We start from the raw sequence: 22,419 nt of genomic DNA, 5'->3' as shown, positions 1-22,419 counted from the left end.
TTGATTCTCACAATGATCTTGGATGGAGACAAGATAGATAGCTTCCTCCATTTTATAGAGAATAAAACTGAATTTCAGAGAATTTAAATTCACTTGTTCAAGGTCATATACCAATTCATTGGCAAACAGGTCTAAAATTCAGATCTTTTGCTTCAAAGTCCAGTTTCTGTCATATCAAACTATTTTAAGCATGTGTATAAGGAAAGAAATGTTGAACATTCCCATGTATTTTTGAAAGAAATTCCTATTAACGAGTAGACTGTTTATCAGTTAATCATAAGCTATAATTAATGTCAACTGGAGCAAAAAGATGAAAATCTGTCTGATTTACTAATATCATCTCCAATGGGAAGAACCCTGCTGCATATTTATTCAACTTCACTCCAATACTACAAGGAAAGAACGTACAAGAGCATGATATTTAGTATCTAGCATATATAATTAGGAGTGAAAGGAAAGTTCAATTAAATTCAATCTTCAAAGAATTGTGAAGTGACTTCCAGACACTTAATCCACATTAATTCCTGAAGCCTCCAGAAATTATGAAGATGATGGAGGGATTAGGAAAACCATATCACATAAAAAGCAAGAAATAGGTTTTACTGTTTGGAAAAACTTTCAAGTATCATTTTAATGACAGATCAAGTACATAGAGGCCCATTGCCAATAGGCTGGCCACTATGGGATGAATCCTTTAACCATAGTAATACATGAAACCAAAGAAAACTTTTAAAAATAGCTATTTGGAGTATTAAGAATCAGGCCATTTTTAGACCATTTGTAAATATGGATTTAATTATTGATATTCAAACATTAGATTCTTTCCTCTTGAACTATGAGTTGATATGCTATGATTTCCTAAAAGAATTAAAACATACCAATAATGACATTCTCACTATAGAATAAATGAGCAGACAATGTGGTATAGTAGAAAGAGTACTGACTCTGGAGAAAGAGAACCTAAGTTCAAAAACAATTTCTGATGTTTATTACTTATGTGATACTGGGCATGTCACTAGAATTTCATGGCCTCTTCTTTCCTAAAATTATAACATGAAGGAGTTAGACTAAATGCCTCTGAAGTCCCTTCAATGTATAAATCTATGATTCTACAAATGGAACTTGAGCATATATAAATGATGGGACCTAGGTTCCTGAATTATACAATGAGATGATTGTACTTGATGCCTCCAAAGCCCTTCAAGTTCTAAATCTGTGATTTTATAAAAATAATTCAGAGATAAATAAACTGTGCTTCACAGAGTCTCTGTGGAAGGAAGAATAATAAATGAGTTGGTGCAGTTATTTTTTATAAAACCCCCAAAAACAACTAGAAAAATATTTCATGGTTCCCTTGGTCTTCTTCATCTACAAGCCTCCCTCATACTTGTAAGTGTATAAGCAAAAGATCATTTTGAAGATAATTACACATGCTAATATGTTTTTCAAATGACAAAGAAATAGAGAAACGCTGTGAAAAAACAAAAAATCTTCCAAGCCAACATATATAGTGATAATTTATGGCTTCAAAAAAAAAGTAGGCATAGCAAATAATGATAAAAATATCTGGGTAAAATAGAGTTTGAAATGGCAAAATTGGAGGGGCTAAAAGCTCATGGACTGCTCAATAGAGCAGTCTCACACCTGAATGTTATGAACACTTTTTTTTAATAAGAGAATAATCAGAAGATATAGGATATGGTAAATCAAACAACAATATACCCCCAAATTGAACATGACAGAATCTTAATGATCATTCAATCAACATGCATTTATTAAATGTTTAAGATGTGCTAGGCATTTTGCTAAGTGCTGAGGATGCAAAGAAAAGAATGAGACAGTAAGCTACTCATTACTGATATTGGAGTCCATCAGTCAACTTCATTCTGTCAGACTATCAACTAATTGAAGCAAAAGCTTAAAAATCAACATCAAAGTTGAGGAAAAGATAAAAGTGAGACAAAGATACTGTGAACAGGTACAAGAGTTTCAGTCTTGCTTCTTCAAGTATTCTTTCAAGATCAAAAATTAGGGAAAGGATAGAGGAAAAGACTTAGAATTTAATTTTTAATAATTTTTATAGAAACTTAATTGATATAAAGCAACTGTGGTAATGAGGAGGCAAAGGAAACCAGAAAATATCTTAGCTAGTAAACACTTAATTCTCCTACAAAGTGGGAAATCACAATAATCAAGGACAACCCAATTTAGGACATTAACTTATAACATTATATAGGAGGAAGGTGGAATTTAATAAGCATTGTCTTTTCATTAACAGCAAAGAGGAGTAAATGACATTGAGCAGTAAAAGATCAAATAAGTGAGTTAATTCGAAGAGTAATGTACTTGATTGAAAGGAAACTTTAAGGTGCTATATAAATACAAGCTATTGTTGTTTTTCTTATTTTAAGATTATGCAAAATTTCATATCAGATGCAATCACAGAGATAATGCTATTCAATGATTTGAATATTAGTCTTGTAAGGCCAGAGATGTTTTCAGCTGTAATAGAAAATATCCTTTAAAGAATCCAAATGCAAGAAAGATTTAAAAAATAAATGATGAGATTCTTCAGATATTCTTCTTGACAGGTAGCATCATGCTGATCATTCTTAGCACCAGCATATTACATGAGTTGCTCAATGAGAAACTAGGTGAAGCTTATCTTTAGTGCTCTCCTTAATACCTTCTTTATGATCTTTACTTCTTTTAATAGTCTTCTTTCCAATGTCTAGTGCCTATATTCTGCCTCACTTGTTTCCCAGAGCCTCACCCTCCCTCATTACATGTCTCAACTGGATTTATCACTCTATCCAATAAACCACCTTCCTGCTTCTAATATAATTAATTCTTTGTAAAGTGATGAAGAAAGCCACCTAGGAATGTGAAAACTAAGAGAAATCTCTTCCTGAACACTTCATATTATGAAGAAGAAGGGGGGAAAAAGAAGCTAGAATATTAACTTTGTTGGTAATCTAAAATAAGTTTTATGTTATGCAGACCCCACTTTGGTAAGACCCTTATACCCACAGAGAGTAACACATCACACACTTCCCCCTTGAAATTAATCATTTAAAATATTATATAGCCTTATATTTGGCATTACCTTCCAATTTGCTCCTCTTCCAATGTGTTATAGGGGACCAATTACTAGGGTATGCCTTACTGCCATAAATAGCCATTTTTGTTATCACTCTGGCCCGGAAGAAGTAACACTTCTCAGAATCCAAGCCGCTTATTGTAACATTACATAGTTCATTCGTGTTGGGCTGGAAACAAATATATATTTATATTGATTAATTATAATTATATTGATTAATTTATATTGATTTCTTTACCAAGAAAAAGTATCAAAGTGATAATACACTCTCTCCTCAATCATTCATGATTCAATTCATGCAACTGCTTTGTTTGATTTTTTTAATCTACTTATCCCTTTCCATTCATTTTCTAAAGCATTAGCATGGTAGAATTCCAGAAGACCAAATTCCAAACACATATATCTTTTATAATGGACAACTTACCAGTAAAAGGGGATAAAATGTTTTTGTGACATGATATTTAAAAATGAAATAACTTTTGGTGAAGTGCTATGATTTCTCTATGTGATCCTGGATAAATTATTTAAGTTTTCTGTCTCCCAGGAAAGACATGTTTTATAAATTGTAAAGCAATCATCAATCTCTATTGACTGATAAAATGAGTTTCTTTAGCATTTGTGCACACCAGTGGCTATTGTTAGTATTTTCAGTCTTGTCTGACTCTTCATGACTCCATTTGGGATTTCTTGGCAATGATACTAGAGTGGTTTGCCATTTCCTTCTCAAGCTCATCTTATAGATGAGGAAACTAAGGCAAACAAGGTGAAGTGGCTTATCCAAGGTCACAGCTAGAAAGTATCTAAGGCCAGATTTGAGCTCATGAAATGATTCCATATCCAATGCTATATACACTACACCACTTAACTTCCCAATGATATCAAAATCACAGAAATAAAGGCCACTGAACTATACATAAGGATAAGGACTTTTTAACTTGTATTTTTATGCATTTGTTAAATATTTCCTAATTACATTTTAATCTGGTTCAAGTTGCACTTGGTATTGTGGACCAGCTGTTTGATCCCTCTGCTTTACTTCAATAAAAAATGTAGATTTATATTTTAAATTTTTTTCAGAATTATTTAGTAAGAAGCAGCCATGGTTTTACTTCAATAAAAAATGTAGATTTATATTTTAATTTTTTTCCAAAATTATTTAGTAAGAAGCAGCCAGTGAATAGAGAAATGCCTTTAGAATCATAAAAATACTGTTTTATGTACTGTCTTTGAATCATATTGGCTGTGTAATACTGGGCAAATAATTTAACTTCTCTATATCTCCAAGCAACTCATTGAAATTAGAAGTTGCAAAGTATAGATTGATTTTTGTAAGTAGATAAAATTTTCTTACTAACTATTCCTTAAATTATAATTATATGTCTGATCCAATTTATTTATTATCATTTACTGCTAATTTCTCTTCATTTTTCTTCATTAAATTCAATATTGATTCTCCATTCCCCATTTGGGATTTTCTTGATCAAGGTACTAGAATAGGCGGTTATTTTTTTTCTTCTAGTTCATTTTAGAGATGAGGAAACTGGGACAAACAATATTAAGTGACTTTCCAGGATCACACAGCTGTTAAGTATCTGAAGCCAGATTTGGAGTCAGGTCTTTCTCTATGAGGAAGCAGCACTCTGTGCTACTCCATCCATTGTGCTACTTGATTGCCCCTTCCACTTTACATATCCCTTGTTATGTACTTATTTTCCCTACCTCTCCTACTCTTTTGTCTGAGGTAAACAACAGAACAAAAAATCAAGAAGCTAGAGCTAAAAAAATTTTAAATTATGTAACTTAATACTGCTGTACTCTTGAAAAAGTCACTTTATCTCTGTGCATTTTATTTTCCTAATCTGTAAAATGAAAGAGATCAATTGTTTTTCAGTAGTTTCAGTCATGTCCAGTTCTTCATGACCTTATTTGGAGTTTTCTTGACAAAGATATTGGAATGGTTTATTATTTTCCTTCTCCAGCTCATTTTACAGATGAGGAAATTGAGATAAACAGGGTTAAATTATTTTCCTAGTGTCACACAACTAGTAAATATAAATATAAATCTTTCTGACTCCAGGCCACGCACTCAATCCATTACACCATTTAGATGTCCAGAGATGAAGTAGATGACTTCTAAGTTCCCTTCTAGTTCTTATCAATGCTTCATTTTACAAATTTGGAAGATGAGGGCCAGAGAAGAAAAACAATTTGTCCAGTGCAACATAGATAGTAAGCATGAGAATTTAGAATCAAATTCATATTTTCTGATTATTATTCTAGGTACCTTCTTCAATTAGTACTTTGATTTACTAGATATCAGATCATTTACTGGATTGAAAATTGGCTGTGTATTGATGGCCCTTTCAATCTTAGTATTCTAAGTCATACTTCATTCACTATTTCAAAAAAGAATAAATATGAAACTTTAATAGATAAATTGAAAATAAAATGTGTCCCTCTAGTTACCAGAATATAGTTCACTTTTAATTCAGCAAAAAACATCCTTTTTTTCTTGTGTCCAAAACAGTACAATTATACCAATTGATACTTGCCACTCATTACACTAATGGGCTCTTTTAAGACTCAGCTAAAATGTCTTCTTCTTGAAGAGGCTTCTCCTACTTCCTACAATTATAAGAGATATATCTCTTTAAGGTTAGCTTTCATCTACCCTATAAGTTTTTCATTTATTTACTTATTTACATGTTGTATTCCCAACTAAATGTGAGCTCCTTGAGGATAAAGACCTTGTTTTTGCCTAGAACTTAGTTTTAGTACCTAAAAGTGGTACATAGTAATGCTAAATAAATTCTTGTAATTTAAATAATTTATTAAATTATTGTTGGTTTAATGTTTGTTAAGTGCTTGACTGACTCTTTACAATTTCATCTTTAAGTGCCATGACTATGATCTTGCTTAGTTTGGTCTTTTGCCTTAACTTATGTGTCATTTCCACATCTCTACTACTTCTTGTCTTTTTATTTGGCAATATTACTCACCATTCTCTTTAATAAAATTTTATATATGAGTTTATAAATTAAATTGGTTCTTCCCTGGTTACTTTTCTCCTTATAGGCATATAGTAACAGATTAAAAAAATAAGTGCTTTTAGACTGATTGATTGATTTATAAGCACTAAAAAATATTCTCAGTATTTCATGTTTGTTTCTGCAGTGAACAGACATCATGTGCAGGAAAGTAAGGCAGAGTGGAAAAGTAATGAAGTAACAAACTTAAGGCTAATTATACAAAAACAAATAAGGCACTTTGTTACCACTAAGTGAGCTTCCCAATGAAATGGGTAGATTTCATTCCAAACTATAAGAAATGTTTTAGGAATATCCCGTTGCTCCATTTTTCCTTTACCTTTAACTGTACAGTCAGACTGATATGTGTGTGTGTACATATATATATATATATATATACACACATATACATATACATATATATATATGTTGAGGGAATTGTAGAAACAGAAAGGTTAAGTAGCAAAAAGAAAAGAAATAATGCTAATATTTTACTTTCCCATGAATATCCTATATTCATTTTGCTTTGGTGCTATCATCCTTTTTTTGCCTTCCTTCCTTTATCCAAATCCTCTCCATCCTTCAAAATCCACATTGTGTCTTCTTTCCTCCATACGGGATTCTCTGACTACCTCAGCTCTCACTGATCCAACCTTCCTCTTTACTATTTGGTCCTTATAAGTCCCACAGAATCTAGCATTTTATTACATGCTGTCTTTTATGGTTTGATTTTAATCTATATGTCCAGAGGAGAACAACCAGGATGGTGAAGAGCCCCTAATTCTATGTCACATGAGTTTTAGTTGAGGGAACTGAGGATAATTACCCTGAAGAAGAGAAAACTCAGGGAGGAACATGATAACTATCTTTAAGTATCCGAAGAGCTATCATGAGAGAGAAGGATGAAAGGGTAGAGTAGGGAAAAGTGACTATGAATTGCAAAGTCTAATTTAGGCTTGATGTCTGGGAGAAATAACTTGCTGTAGTTAGAGCCCTCCAAAATTATAATAGCCTGCTTCAAGAGGTGGTCAGATTTCCTCTACTTAGAAATCTTTATTCAAAAGTTGAATGGTCACTTCTTAAGTAAGTTGTATTGGAGATTCTTTCCCTCTATTAGTTGGACTGGACTGTCAATGACAATCCTTTCAACTCTCAAATTCTGTGATTCTGAATCTTCTTTCCATATAAATTTTGGAGAAAATGGAATATGTCTTAGACTTTCTACATGTCTAATAATGCATGATATCATTATTACTATTAACAATAATGATAGTAATAGCTGATGTTTATATATTGTTACGAGGTTTGAAAAGATCATTACTTTTAACTCGTTTGATCATCACAGCAATCCTGATAAATTATCATCTCTTATTCTTGTAAGATGAGAAAAATGATTCTGATGGAGTTTATGTAACTTGCCTGGGATCACAAAGGGAGTCAGTGACTGTGATGAGATTTAAACTCAAGTCTTGTTGATTACAGATTCAGCAATCTACCCACTCTCCCATATATATAGCAGGTGTTCAAAAATTACTTATTAAGTGATTATTATCATTCAATTGTTAATGAGGACCACCTATATTAAAGAAATTTTGTGAGATGTAGGTAAAGCAAATATATATATGTATATTTAGAAAGGCCGTATTACTTTATAATTCTCTAACTAGGATTCCATGTCATGAATCTAAGATCTCTTGCCTTCTAAGATTAGATAATCAGATGAAGCTAAAACATGCTTCATGTACATACCTGCCAATTTTGATCAAAGATGCTTTTGTGTTGAATTTCATAGAGGAGACCAGGAATGGGTGAATCAAAACATGTTATTGTAACTGAATCTTCTCTCCATGTGAAGCTCATATTGGTTGGAGAGCTGGGTTTTACTGAAAGAGGAAATATATTTTACCAGAATTTTAAGTTATTCAGAGAAAAATCTTTCAGCTCTATTAAGTTGCTGAGTTTTCCTTGCCTGCCTTTCCTTCTCATATCAATCTTTTAGATTAGATTTTAGGCCTTGCAGTCTTTTAAAACTTATTTAAAATTATTCTTTTGAACTATGCTGGTACACCATAAAATATTTTATATAATAAAGATTATAGACAGGCAGCATAGTATGGTAAAGAGAAAACTAGTCTTGAAGTCAGGAAGACCTGAGTTTAAATATGCCTCTGACACATAATGGTTTAATAATGCCTTTCAGTGCTCTATAGTGGCAACTCTAAAATAAAGTGCTAAGTTGTTGAGAACATGATGAACTTCAATGGAAAAAAAGAATGTCCTCATCTGGACATTTTCTATAGCAAGGAAATCCAGTCTCTTTCCCTAAAGATAAAAGAAAGAAATACAGAAGATTAACATATCTGAACTATGTTAAATTATAATAAATGCCTAGTCATATTTGAAGACACTTGAATAAATGAGATTTGCTCCCTTTCCCTTCAGCCAGGGGGTGGAGGCCAGGCCTTCTCTCTCTCTGTCTGTGTGTGTGTGTGTGTGTGTGTGTGTGTGTCTTCCTCTGTCTCTGTCTCTTTTTTGTCTCTGCCTCTCTCTGTCTCTGTCTGTCTGTTGCTCTCCATCTTTCTATCCATTTGTACTCAAACTGACAAGAACAACAACAAAAAAAAGTCATGATAGGTAGCAAAAGCACTGATGTCTACCATTGCAAATTCATCTTCACCTCTTAGTGGGGGACTCATTTCCTGCTCTGGATCTGTTAGAAAATGGGAGTCCATTAAATTTTAGTAACTGAGAAAGCAACAACATCAACTGAACTTGGTACTTACAAAAATGGCTAAGTCTCACATTCCTTCGTTCAAGAACTTTATCTTTTTTTCTCTTGAGTAAAAAATTCAGTCTTTTATTGCTAGCCTTAAAAAGACATCCAGCAGTATAACCTTGATCAAGTGTGTAGTGAGGACATTGTTGTGAGGGTGAAGCTTTGTCCAACCTACAATTGAAGAAAAAAGTTAGTGCTACTATTAATTTATGTATTAATTTATTATTATTAATTAATCATTATATATATATATATTTAAAAAGGCAGAAGCCTTGAAATTTCCAATGCAAATTAATGTTCATAGATCATATAAAAGCTATACTACTCTTAGTAATGTAGTCTACCATGTTTTCCACCACTCCATCATAACTGCAAAAAAATTTTAAAACTACCTTATATGGAGGATAATTGTAGGTTTTTCCAGTAATGAGCCATTCCCAGTTTTATTTAAGCCTCTGAACCATGGCTAGAATTTTCCAAAATGGCAGCATATGCCAGGATTCCCACTCCATTAGGATAACCTTTAATAATTCAGCATCACTTTCATACTGTACTGAGGTAGCAGTATAGCATTTTTAGGGATCTCATCAGCTAGTAAGAAGATAGAATTATGGCAAGACCTTCTCTTAAATCATCATCCTTACAGATTTCAAAGTCTATTTTTACATTGTTGTTGTTATGTAAGTTGTTCTCATTCTTCATCAGTTCATAAAAGTACTATTTTTTTTCATTTTCATGATATTAATGTTATGGTATAAATTATTTTTCTGGTTTTGCTGAAGAAGGAGGAAGAGGAGGCAGAGGTGAAGGACAAAGAAGAGGAGGAGGAAGAAGGAGGAGAAAGGAGGGAAGGAAGGAAGGAAGGAAGGGAAGGAGGAAAGAGAAAAGAAAAAGAAATAATGACAATGATAACATTTTTCATTTGAATAGTCCTGTAAAATGGTGTCAAACTCAAATATAAATTAAGATATATGTCCTATTGACTAAGAAAATTATCAATTAATATAATCTCCATTTATTATATTTTTATGTATTCTGTTAAACATTTCCCAATTACATTTTAACCTGCAACAAACACTTGGTAGTTTTATAGCCCACTTGCAGCTAGGAATTTGACATCTCTGCCTTATAGTTTATAAAGTCTTTTACCTACTTTAAACCACATTCCACTATTACTACATGATTTTTTGGAGTGAAGAAATGACTTCATCATGAAGACTATGTTATAACCAGGAAGGCATGATATGTAGTGAATAAATAATTGAGTTTTTGATCAAGAAATCCTGAATTCAAATTTTGCTTCAGACATATATAATGGGTATATGACTCTGGGAAAGTAACAACTTCTCAGTGCTCTGGAAAACTCTTTAATAGTGTGAGTCAAAGACAGAAATACCCTTTGTTGTTGTTCAGTCATGTCCTACTCTTCATGAGTCTATGGACCATAGCACATTAATATTGTCCATAAAGTTTTCTTGGCAAAGATACTGGAATGGTTTGCCATTTGCTTCTCCAGTGAATTGAGGCAAATAAAGGTTAAGTGACTTGATTGAAGCAATACAGTTAGTGAATATCTGAGGGCAGATTTGAATTCAGATCTTCCTGATTCCAAGCCCAGTACTCTTTCCATTGAACCATCTATTTATCTGCTATTATACTAGGAAATTCCCTATACTAGTGGAATCACAGGTATAGTATCTATGCTTGATCTTTTCAAGAAGAAGAAAAAAATGTCAGAAATTCCCTGAAAGGGTGCCATTAAATCAGTTGATCTAATCTCTAAACCCACCATTCTCCATGATGTGAATAAGTATATTGGAGAATAACTACATAAGAACCTAAGTGGTTAAGCTTGATATCAAAAAGTTTGAAGAAATGTGATTGTGGTATAAACTTAGGATGCAACTGAAATCTGAAACACAGAGATATAAATAGAATGGCATCTTTCTCCAACATGCTCCTTGCTCCACATATGAAGAAGATTTTTCAGAAGAGCATATATGATTCATTTTTTTGTTGTATTGAGGAATTTCTTCAAAAATACTTAACCATAAAAAAATTAAAATTAAAAAAATACTTACCCATAAAGGAAGGTTAAATTCTTCTCAGCAAAATATTCACTGACATTCCATTTAACATGTATTCTTTCAAAATTGAAGTTGACTATCTGTATACTCACATTATGTCCTACGGAGAAAATAGATTAGTAAACAAAAGTCATAGCTAGATATTTTTTAATCCTTGACTTTAATCAATCAATAATTATTTATTAAATGCCTACTATATACCAGACACTATGTTCAGTGCTGGATACAAGGACAAAAATTAAATAGTCTGTACTCTCAAGGAACTTACTTCTAATGTGAGAGAATATATATATATATATATATATATATATGTATATATATATATATATGTTTTATGTATAAAGAGGTAGAGAGGAGAGGAGAAAAGAGAAAAGGAAAGGAGAGGAGAAGGAAGAGGAGGGGAGAATAGAGGAATGGAGGGGAAAAGGAGAAGAGAGACACAAAGAGAGATAGAGACACAGAAACAGAGAGAGACAGAGAGATATAGAGACAGAGATACACAGAAAGAAACAGTAAGACAGAGATAGACACAAAGACAGGGAGAGACAGAGAGACACACAGATAGAGAGACACTTACAGAGAGAGAAAGACAGAGAGACAGAGACAGTGATACAGAAACACAGAGAGATAGAGACACAGAAACAGAGAGAGAGAGAGAGAACAACAGAGAGACAAGGAGAGACAGAGACAGAGAGAGGAAAGGAGGGAGAGAAAGAGAGAATATGCTAAATAACTAAAACATATTTTGGGGAAAATTTGAATTCAAATGTTGTGACTCCAAGTCTAGGTTCTATCCATTGTATCACCTAGCTAGGATAGTATCAGACTACAGAAGGCAGTGATGATTAATGTTAGATTAATATGTTCAAACTGAATTGTACTATCTTAATACAAGAAAAAAAACTTAAATTTTAGCAAAGAAGCAAAAAAAAAAAAGGGTTGGGGAATCCAATCTTGCTATAATTACTTTTGTTTTGTGCTTATTGTATTGGCCTCTAACCACAGAACTCAGCTTTCTCAATTAATTTGAAGAATATTTTCTGGGAATGTTTTCAAGTGGTTGTTATTGTTCATGTTTTATTTTCAAAGAAGACCAATGACATCATGGGTGATGATTTGCACATGTGTTGAATTTAAGTGAGACAGAGTTGCACAAAGTTATCAACCTCATTCTTTCTTCCAGAATGATAGAAGTTTAGGGGTAAGACATAAGGCAAGATGAATGGTGATGGCCCAGGACAGAATGGATGATCTTGGAATCTTCCATATCTGGCCAAGCTCTGAATCTCCCACAACCCCTGGTTCAGCTGCCTTCATGATTGTTGGAGCAAATTGTTCTCATCCAGCTGTTATTCTGAAAGAAGTCTTTATATGCTAGGGGGTTGACCCTCTTCTAACTCACTAATATGTTTGAGGCCTCTCATTTACCCTCAACATGATTTAGCATCAACTGAAACAATTTACCAAGTTGTGACCACTACACATGCTATAGTTTCTTGGAGCCACAAGTGAGAGTTGGGTAAAGATGGATGAGCATCCCTGAAAAAGTCTTGGCAATTCCTCATACCAGAAGTGCTAGTCCTCCCTAAATACCCCATGCATCCAGTTGGCATGTGCTTCAGAGATTCAGAATAAAGAGTCGGGGGGGGGGGGGAGATATGGTTGAAATCCAAAAACAAAGGCAGATTCTTTTAACCAAAAAAAGCCTAACTCTTGCTGCTCATACCAATTCCTCAATGAGCCCCATCTCTGATATCACAAAAGACCTTCCTTTGCTAACAGTAATTTTTTCATTCCCTCACCCCTGTTCTGTCACTACTATTTCTCATGCTCTCACTTTTGTGACTTTAGCCTTTTTTTAAAATTCGCTTCACCTTATGACCCCTTTTTTTGTCTTCCCTTTTTTCCTTCTACCCTGCTCTGTTCTCTCATTCTAGTTGTGGTATTTACATTTACAAAATAGAACCTCAAATGGTTCCATGGTATAATGAAAAGAACACTGGATTTAGAATCAGAGAGCCTGGGTATGAATTTGGGCAAGTCACTTCACTTATGCAGACCTCAATTTCCTCATCTTCATGTGAATGAGACAGCTCTCCCTTACAAACTCTGTTATGAGCATTTGGAGAACCCAAAAATGTTGGCCAGTATTCTCCCCATGGACTGGTACTGCAAATCCTCCATGTTGGATGGGGTAATAAAAAGCAGGCTAATTCTGTCATTAGAGATCCTGGTTTCAAATCCTGATGACTATTAACTTATGTGATCTTGGGTAAGTCATTTATCACTTTTGGAAAGATCCCTATTTCCTTACATATAAAATGATGGGAGATAGGGCAGCTAGGTGGGACAATGGATAGAATGCCAAGACATCTTCCTCAGTTCAAATCTGGCCTCACACAATTACTGGCTGTGTGACCCTGGGTTGCCTAGCACAGTGTCTAGCAAGTAATAGATCCTTAATAAATGCTTTTTAAAAAATTCATTTCCTTGATTGGTTGATTAATGAATTAGAAAAGAGTGAAAGTTGAAGCAGGGAGACTGTTCCCCCTCTCCCCTGGGGCAATTGGGATTAAATGACTTTTCCAGGGTCACACAGCTAAGAAGTATTTAGTGTCTGAGACCAGATTTGAAGTCAGGTCCTCCTGATTTCAGGTCTAGTGCTCCATCCACTGCGCCACCTAGCTGCCCTGAAACTATTTTTCAATAATTTGAGGGACAGGGGATGAGGGCCTGAACTAAGAATGAAACAGAATGAATGGAGGAAGACAGATAGGAGAAATGAAGCTAAGAGGGAACTTCTGGCTTCCCAGAAGTTTCCTTGGCCTCCTGTTTGTGATGAAGAGCTCCATCCCTTCCTTTTTCTATCCCATTAGTTTCAATGTCCTTATTCCCCTTAACTCTGGCATAAGGACATTGTCATCCACTCTGCTCTGAACAATAAGTACTAATTTACAATGTGATAAATTATTGTAATGTAGCTTTTAGAACAGTATTATATTCAGGTTAGAGCTTTGTTTCTTATCCCCTTGGCATTATTAAGAAACTATTCCAATTCTTTGTAAGAAAATTGGTAGTTTTGTTGCTGGCAGAAAATTCTGCTATCAGAATAAAGGTCCCATGGTCCACAATTGAACTGACCAGTGACAGCGGGTCTCAGTTTTCATATCTGTAAATAAGGAGGTAGATGTTAAGTTCTCTTCAAGCTCTAAATCTATATACTATGGGTATATAACCATGATTCCGAAACTAATCTATTTTCTATGACTACCTCATCTCTTCATGAAACTTTTCATAGCTATCTTAAAATGTCCTTCCCTCTCTTCTGAATTCATAGAATAGTTTTATCTGCAGCACTCATTTCAGCATTAATAATATTTTTCCTTATAGTTTAGACTTAAAGTAGAGACTGTGTCTTAGCCTTGCTATCTCCCCCCAAAGTTAGCACAGTGGCCTACTGCAAGCAGATTCTCAATAAATTGTTGTTGATTTGATTTAAAGGAAACTTTATTCTGGAATTAATAAAGTGGGTAGGGAGAGAGTCATAGAGGATATTTTCTGAAATCAGTAGTTTCAGGGTCGAGACTTAGACACAGACGCCTAAGGTTGCCTATTTGGTGAATTTCTTAGCGTACACATTTTGAACTTTGGGGAGTTTGTAATATTCAGTCTTCTATGAAATTTTACAATACCTTTCACACTTCAAAGAAAAAAATATATAGATATCATATACAAAAAATGGGTAGCAAAGTAGAGTAGATAGTGCTGGGCCTGTAGTTGAGAAGTCCCATCTTCCTGAGTTCAAATCTTACCTCAGATACTTACTAGCTGTATGACCCTGGGAAAGTCACTTAACCCTTTTTGTCTCAGTTTCTTATCTATAAAATGAACTGGAAAAAGGAATTGCCATGGCATATCTACCAAGGAAATCCCAAATGGAGTCATGGAGAGTCAGATGTAACTGAAAAATGATCCAACAACAAATACATTTTAATAATATAAAGAAATAAAAATGAGTGAATTTTAATTTTGGCCTGGAAAGACTTAAGAAAATTCTATGACAATTCTGTGTCTGTGATATACCATGAAATAATTATGGTAACACTTGAGTAGGAAATCTTTACCCTTGGGCCATATTAGAATGCATTTTGGAGTTTTTGTTCTGCTTTTGGAACAAATAAACAAAAAGAAACTGAGAATAATCTATTTAAAAAAGCTAGGAACTTAAGAACTTTGGCAGAAGCATAAAACTTTATTTACTGTCTAAGGCATTCCAGGGTTCATTTACCTCCATTTGATTTTCATTCTCTGGTAAGAACCCTCTCTTTCCAGGCATCATGACAACTAGAGATTCTAAGAGGGTATGGTTGCAGGATAAGACAATAATATCTACAACATCTCTTGAGTCTGGTTAAATCAGTGGAATGTAAAATACTGGGTATTCTTTTAATTCTTTGCTTTTACACACTTGAGAGATCTTTTTATCAGAACACTGAACATTGTAGAAAATTAAAAAAAATTAAAATGATCCCTATAGCATTTTGGAGATGTTTAAATTTGCACACTGTACAAATGTCTCACTATAGAATGATTCAATATAAAGTCTATGGGCTATATGTCAAATCATGGAACTATATATAACATAATTCTCTAGAAAAAATGATTATCAAAAAATCTTTAAGTCAAATTTACAACTATTTGGCATCTTTTGAAACTTTTCAGCAGTTACCAACTATAATTCCCAACTAGGGAGTACTGTAATCCCCAAAAATAGCATCTAAATCATGATAATCTCTTATCTGAATAAATTTAAACTGAATGTGTTACCAGAATAATCAATGCTGTCCTAGAGAAGAGATGAAAATATGCTTCTCTCATTATACTGAAGATGTGGAGAACTACAGACACAGGATGTTGGATACTCTGTAAGAAAGAGATGCTATGTAAATTTGTTCTTCTAAACTGTCATTTTTTGCAAGAGAAGACTAGCCTGGTAGAAAAAGATATGAATACAAATGAATATAAAGTCCAGTCCAAAATGGATGTAAAGTAAAAACCAAAAAATATCTATAAAACTCTATTTTTAAAAGATAATTTATTTTTTAAAAAGTGACTGGGGTAGGGGAAAGGATGGGGATAACTTGCTTACAGACAGAAAGACAAGGAGGCTGTGGTTTAGAACTGTTGATGTTAAGCAGGGACACACTGTAAAATCCCAATAAGCGTAAAAGATTATTTCTAATTCTTCAGATATTTGATTTTTATAGAAATCTCACAGGGACACCTCCTCTTATGTAAATAGAAAGATAGGGGAATTAGAGTCCAAAGGCTGTGGAAAGAATGTTTATGGAATGTTTTGGGGAGAATGAACAGATCTACATTTCTGGAAAGGATGATGAGTCTTGGGAAGGAGAAGCATCTTTCAGATAAATAAAAAAGACATTTAGCAAGTATGTGCTGGACAAAAAGATCTTTGCAGATAGCTTAGGCAGCATTCTAAATTTCTCTCTGTCATACCTGTTGATTCTTAACAGATGAAATTGTTAAATGAGACACAAAAGTCATAGAATTGTAGCTTTAGAAGTAAGGAAATACTTCAAAGGACAATGACTTCCAAACCCTCATTTTATAGATCAAGAATCCGAGGTTTAGGGCAATTAAGTGGCTTGTCCAAAGTCACTTGGATAGCACATTAAAGGCAGGTTGCAGAGTTAGCATTCTTCCTACTTTGCCATGCATCTCCTGTCTCAACACAGTAGGATGCCTAATTCAGCAAATGATTCAATGATGCCATCCTACCTGCTTGAAAGACAGTTTGGGATTCCTGTAGGATGCTGTTGCTGCAAAGAAATAGACTTCTCTATTATATTATTAGTGACAGATGTAAAAGGAAAGCATTGATGGACTATTCCTTTGCTAATTCATAGAACTATGAGCAATTTACAGACTGTGTGAAAGTAAACATCTTTTGGCTTAAATAGTCCAAATAATAATAGCTAGTATGTGTACATCACATTAAGATTTGTGAAGCTCTTTATAAATGTTATCTCATTTTATCTTCTCAACAACCACTAGAAGTACTGTTATTTTTATGTTACAGATGAAGAAACTGAGACAGAAGTTAAATGACTTACCCAGGATCACACAGCTACTAAATTTCTGAGTCCAGATTTGACTCCAAGTTCAGTGCTCTATTTATTGCATCACCTCACTGCCTCCTCCTGAGACATGATGGTATCAGAGACATCAATATCTTCCCTCTCAGACCCCAATGACATTGCAGAGCTTCCTTCTTAGCATTAGTTATTTTAAAATATTTTATAAAATATTAATAATATTAATAAGTAATTAGTGTTAATTAATAAAATGTCATATTTTTAAATCATGTGAGATAATAACAGCAGAGATCAAAGGTTATTCCTGAATCTGATTATGGAAACCAGGACTTTATATCTTTTTCTCTATTTTTCTACCTGCAAAGTTTAATTTAATAGAATGTAGTTTGTGTATGTATGTTGGGGGGAGGGGGCCTTAATGTAGCAGGAAATAATTGAAAGAAACATATAAGAGACATTCAGAAGACCTAGATTTGTATTCTAACTCTGCCATTTACTACCTATATGATCTTCACAGAACCACATCATCTATAAAACAAGTTGAGAGGTTAGAGTTAGAAAAGGTGGAAAAGGTAGTCTTTAAAGCCCCCTACCACTCTAAAATCTATGATTCCTATAAAGCAAGGAGAGTAGATATAAACAGGGAGTGTCATATTATGTAAATCATATCAATAGTCATTTGTCTATTCAATCAAATAAATTTAACCCTTTTCTGCTTTAGATGTTGAACAACATTTTCCCCCAGAGCAGCTAGGTGATACAGTGGATAGACTGCCAGGCCTGAAGTCAGGAAGACTTATCTTCATGAGTTCAACCCTACCTTAGACAGTTACTAACAGTGGGACTCTAAGCAAGTCACTTATCCCTGTTTTCCTCCGCTTCCTTATTTAAAATGACTTGAAGAAAGAAACAATAAATAGCTATAACATGTCTACCAAGAAAACCTCAAAGAGGGTCACAAAGAGTCAGACATGACTCAAACAATTGAACAAAAACAGCAGCATTTGATGTTGATTATGCAATCCTAATTACTCTTGTTTTCATGAGAGCATCATGTTGAGTTCCTTTTTTCTTTCTTGCATGAAGATTCCTATTCCCCTGGAAAATGACAGATGTTGGAGAGGCTATGGAAGAACCAGCACACTGGGTACGCAGCTAATGGAGTTGTGAATTAGTCCAATCATTTTGGAAAACAATTTAGAACTCTGGTTCTAACAAATTACTAAACTGCACATACCCTTTGACATATCTGTACCACTACTAGATTTATGACCCCAAAGAGAACCAAAAAAGGGGTAAAAGACCTGGTATGGACAAAAATAGTATTCGGAATAACTCATTTCATAGCAAATATATATATATATATATATATATATATACATAGTAACTAAGAAATTATTTCTCTATTGCATAATGGCTAAACAAATTATGGTATATTAATACAGCATAATATTATTTAATGTCACAAGAAATTATGAAATGGACAGTTCTGAGGAAACTGGGAAGATCTGTTTGAACTGATGCATAGTAAATTTAAGGTAGCATATTAGATAGAGTGTCAGGTTTTCTTCATAAGTAGGGAATTGAAATATTAATTGGGTATTTTTTTCTGGCTGACAAAAGTTGTTCCAGAGAATTTTGCTTAATTGCAGCACTATTTGAGATAAACATAATGTTCCATTATACAATATCTTGTAAATTTCTATCCTTGAGGAAAATTCATAAGCAACCACAAATGTCACTATCAGTCCAAATATCTTACATACGTGTATCAAAATGAAATAAAAGTAAATAAAATTTTGATTTCCCAAGTTCAAACATAGGTTTCAAAATCAATTACAAATGAATATAATAATGTGAATTAACATCCCTCAAAGAAAGTAAATTTTGAGTAAATGCTAAAAGCAAAACAAAAAAAAAATTATGTTGTTAGAATAGAACAAATGTACAGCATAACTCTCTTGAAAAGAATGGTCCATACATTTTCATATATCATCAGTATATCAGTTTATTTTCATAACTAAACCTGGAAAGACTGATGTCTCATTACAAAAGTAAGATGTTCCATTCTCAGCTCTAAAGAGTTTCAGAAGAAATAATCAACCAGACTGGAGAATATCTAATTCTGGTAGAATATCTAATTTTCTTTGAATTATAATTTCATAGACTGAAATCAGGAAGAGATCTTAGAAGCCACCTAGTTCAACTTCTCCATTTTACACATGAGGGAACTAAGGTCCAGAGGAGTTAAAACAATTTTTCTTGATCACATAGATAACAAATGACAAAGGTGTTCTGATTCTATTCAGTTTTTGTTTGTTTGTTTTCTTGCTGAATTCCAGTGTTATACTCTGAATCAGTAAAAAGAGAATGTTTCCAATTCAAGACTCCATCCAGGTTCTAAAGTATCAATGACTTCATCCTGGAATCAATTTTCTCCACCACAAAGAGGCAGCCCTATAAACTGAGAGGACTGCTATCTTTTGTGGGTGGGAAGAACAATGGAATAGAAATTAGAGCGTGATTCTACCAGCATCATTGCATGCCCTTGGACACATCCCTCATTTGCTCTAAATCTGTTTCCCCATTTACAAAATAGAGATGATCCTACATTTTGTGACTTTCATTAGTGGATGAATTGCTAATAAAATTAATTAAGTATTAGAAAAGTCGATAGGGACCACACTTTTTTCAATATAATACAGAGAACTCCTGGATGAGAAAGATTTTGGAATTAGAAGGGACTGTGGAAACTATCTATCCAACCTCCTCATTGTACAATTGAGAAAACTGAAGCCAATGAAAGTTAAGTGCTTTTCAAGGTTCCTCAGGTGGTCAACATCAAAGATAGGATTTGAGCTCAAGTTTCCTAAGACTTCAGAATCAGTGAATTTTCATCTGTACCATGCTACAGTTAGAAAAAAGCAAACTACATTATGAAAGAAAAATATTTCAACTTATTTTCTCAAGAGGTAAGAAAAAAGAGTGGGACAGTTAAGTGGCACAACTGAGAGAGCATCAGGTCTGGAATCAAGAAGACCTGAGTTCAAATCCAGTCTCAGGCATATAATTGTGTGACCCCAGACAAGTTATTTAATTCTATTTGTCTCAGCTTTCTAGGTAAAATGAGCTGGAAAAAAGAAATGGCAAAAAAAAAAAAAAACCTCCAGTATCTTTGCAAAAAAAAAACCTCAAATGGGGTCACAAAAATCAGACATTACTGAAAGGACTAAACAACAAAATCAGAAAGAAGTACATACGACACGATGTCAAGAAACTGAAGCATATGTTATTATTTCATAAATTTCCCTCCTTTATACATATGTATTTAAGTAGGTTAGGCATCTATTTCCTAATCAGGTCTCAAGTTGGCTGATGATAGAAAGGAAAGTCTAGATTTTCAAAGAAGAGTCTTGAATTTACTTCCATGTATACCAGCAATTCAAGTTACAACTTAATCCATCATTCCCCTGCCTTCTAATATTGGTAGAGAATTGAATTAATTGGAGCATGTGTAGACAGATTAGCTCAGATTACAACTAGAGCTGTAAATCATGGGGATATAGACTGGAACTCAATTGCAAAGTTGAATTATTATCATTCCCTGTGTAGAAGCCCATACGATATCTCATTAGTGTTCCAGAGCACTCTGTATGGCAATCCAATTTGCAACCACCAAACCATGAGTAAAGTAATGTCTTTAAAGGCTTTTACAAATTCCTGTGGATAGGAGATTGGCACAGAATTAGAAAGTAAGGAGCTGTGTCATAGCTGAAACACTGGGAGAATTCAGAGTGTTAAGGGACAAAAAAGAATGATACCTGCTTTCATCTGCATAACCTGGAATCCACTGCCAACATATTGAGCTAGAGTATAAAATATTAGTTGCATGATTTGAAATCTGCTATGTTTTTCAGTTATATTAGAAATTTTCCCATCTGGCATCTCCTACTTGTCCTTTGAACAGAGTTCATAATATGACATAGTCTGGCAACAATTTTCTGAAGTCTCCACAGAAACCAAGTTGGAAAGACAGTAAGATAAGGATTCTAATCATTTCCAGGTGTTCCTGTGTGCACAGCCTCTCTTACATTCAATGAAATCTTAGTTTTTCAGTGGCTATCACTTTATTTACATCATAGTGTCTCATTGCTTTTTCCCCATCTTTTTTTTTAAATTTCCATTGTGAAATGACTAATTTTTTTTAAACCAACTGAATATCTTTGAAGGTAAAAAAGGAAGAAAGAATTAATTAAATGTCCTCACATTCTTAACTTGGATTCTTCTGTGTTGTCAAAACAAAAACAGCAATGATGACAAAATTTCATTAAGTTCTGATCCCCTGAATTCAAACAAGAAATAATTTTAATACAATTTCCACATTACTGGAATTAATCTGTAAGGACACATAGCCTTAGACAAGTCTGTTTCAAGGAAAAAAGTAGGTAAGGGAGTATTACACTTGCAAAAAAAATGAAAGAAAATGTATATGGACATTTATGTTCAAAAGATTTAACTTACTTGTCTCTAGTTCTCTAGTAGTTACCAGATCTCCCAGCAGAATGACTGCTACACAAGCCCAAAGGATTCTTCCCATCCTTAGTGACACAGAGAAGAATATGAGCAATAGTGTCAAAGATAACCCAAGTAGTAAATGGCTTATTACTAATGCTTACATCAGGAGCTCACCACCTTCTAAAGAAACTAAAGACATACAAAGGAAATGACTACAGGAAATAAATAGCTATTTAGTCTTATAAAGTATTTGATGCTTGAGAGTGGAGAAAGATTTGCATCTATCTTGATAAGGCTTTTCACTTCATTATATAAGTCAAGTTTTCTAATAACATTGTCAGAAAAAAAGGAAATGCAAATAAGATCTACTAAAAAATTCCCCTATAGTTTTATATTTATATTAAGAACTAGGAACAATCTAAATGCCCAACAATTGGTGAAGAGCTAACCACACTATGATATAATTAGTGTAATAAAATAATATGATGTTATTAAAAATGATAAATATGAGAAAATATGCCTACAAAAATGGATTTTAAATGAGAACATAAAGTATAGCTATAGAACTTAACATGCTTATATTCATATTGTATAAAAAATTAATTTTTAATTATAAATACAAAAAGTATGTGGATCTCACTTTGTCATTTCAAATCCTGTTTGATAAATTATTTTATTTTTTTTTTAAATAAGAGAGCTGAAGGGAACCTCAGTAGTTTAACCTTCTCATAGTACATATGAGATCTAGAAAGTTGAATTGATTTGTCTATAGTCAATTATATAGTAAGAAACAGAGTCA

At 33.5% G+C, this 22,419-nt stretch overlaps 1 protein-coding gene across 1 annotated transcript in view; it reads right to left on the bottom strand.

The window, feature by feature from the left end:
• The window catches only part of CRLF2 (cytokine receptor like factor 2), a 30,338-nt gene extending 8,553 nt beyond the window's left edge, over positions 1-21,785 (bottom strand). The window contains exons 1-5 of the mRNA XM_012546126.2: positions 21,627-21,785; positions 10,984-11,089; positions 8,910-9,073; positions 7,876-8,009; positions 3,107-3,269 (exon numbers count right to left, since the gene is read on the bottom strand). Of these exons, the coding sequence (XP_012401580.1) occupies positions 3,107-3,269; positions 7,876-8,009; positions 8,910-9,073; positions 10,984-11,089; positions 21,627-21,702 (643 nt within the window). The 5' untranslated portion in view covers positions 21,703-21,785. The remainder of the gene's footprint in view (positions 1-3,106; positions 3,270-7,875; positions 8,010-8,909; positions 9,074-10,983; positions 11,090-21,626) is intronic.
• Between the last annotated feature and the right edge of the window lie 634 nt (positions 21,786-22,419).

The sequence above is a fragment of the Sarcophilus harrisii genome, chromosome 3 (genome assembly GCF_902635505.1).
Source record: "Sarcophilus harrisii chromosome 3, mSarHar1.11, whole genome shotgun sequence".
NCBI classification, from domain to species: domain Eukaryota; kingdom Metazoa; phylum Chordata; class Mammalia; order Dasyuromorphia; family Dasyuridae; genus Sarcophilus; species Sarcophilus harrisii.
This window is presented reverse-complemented; position numbering and strand designations above follow the sequence as displayed.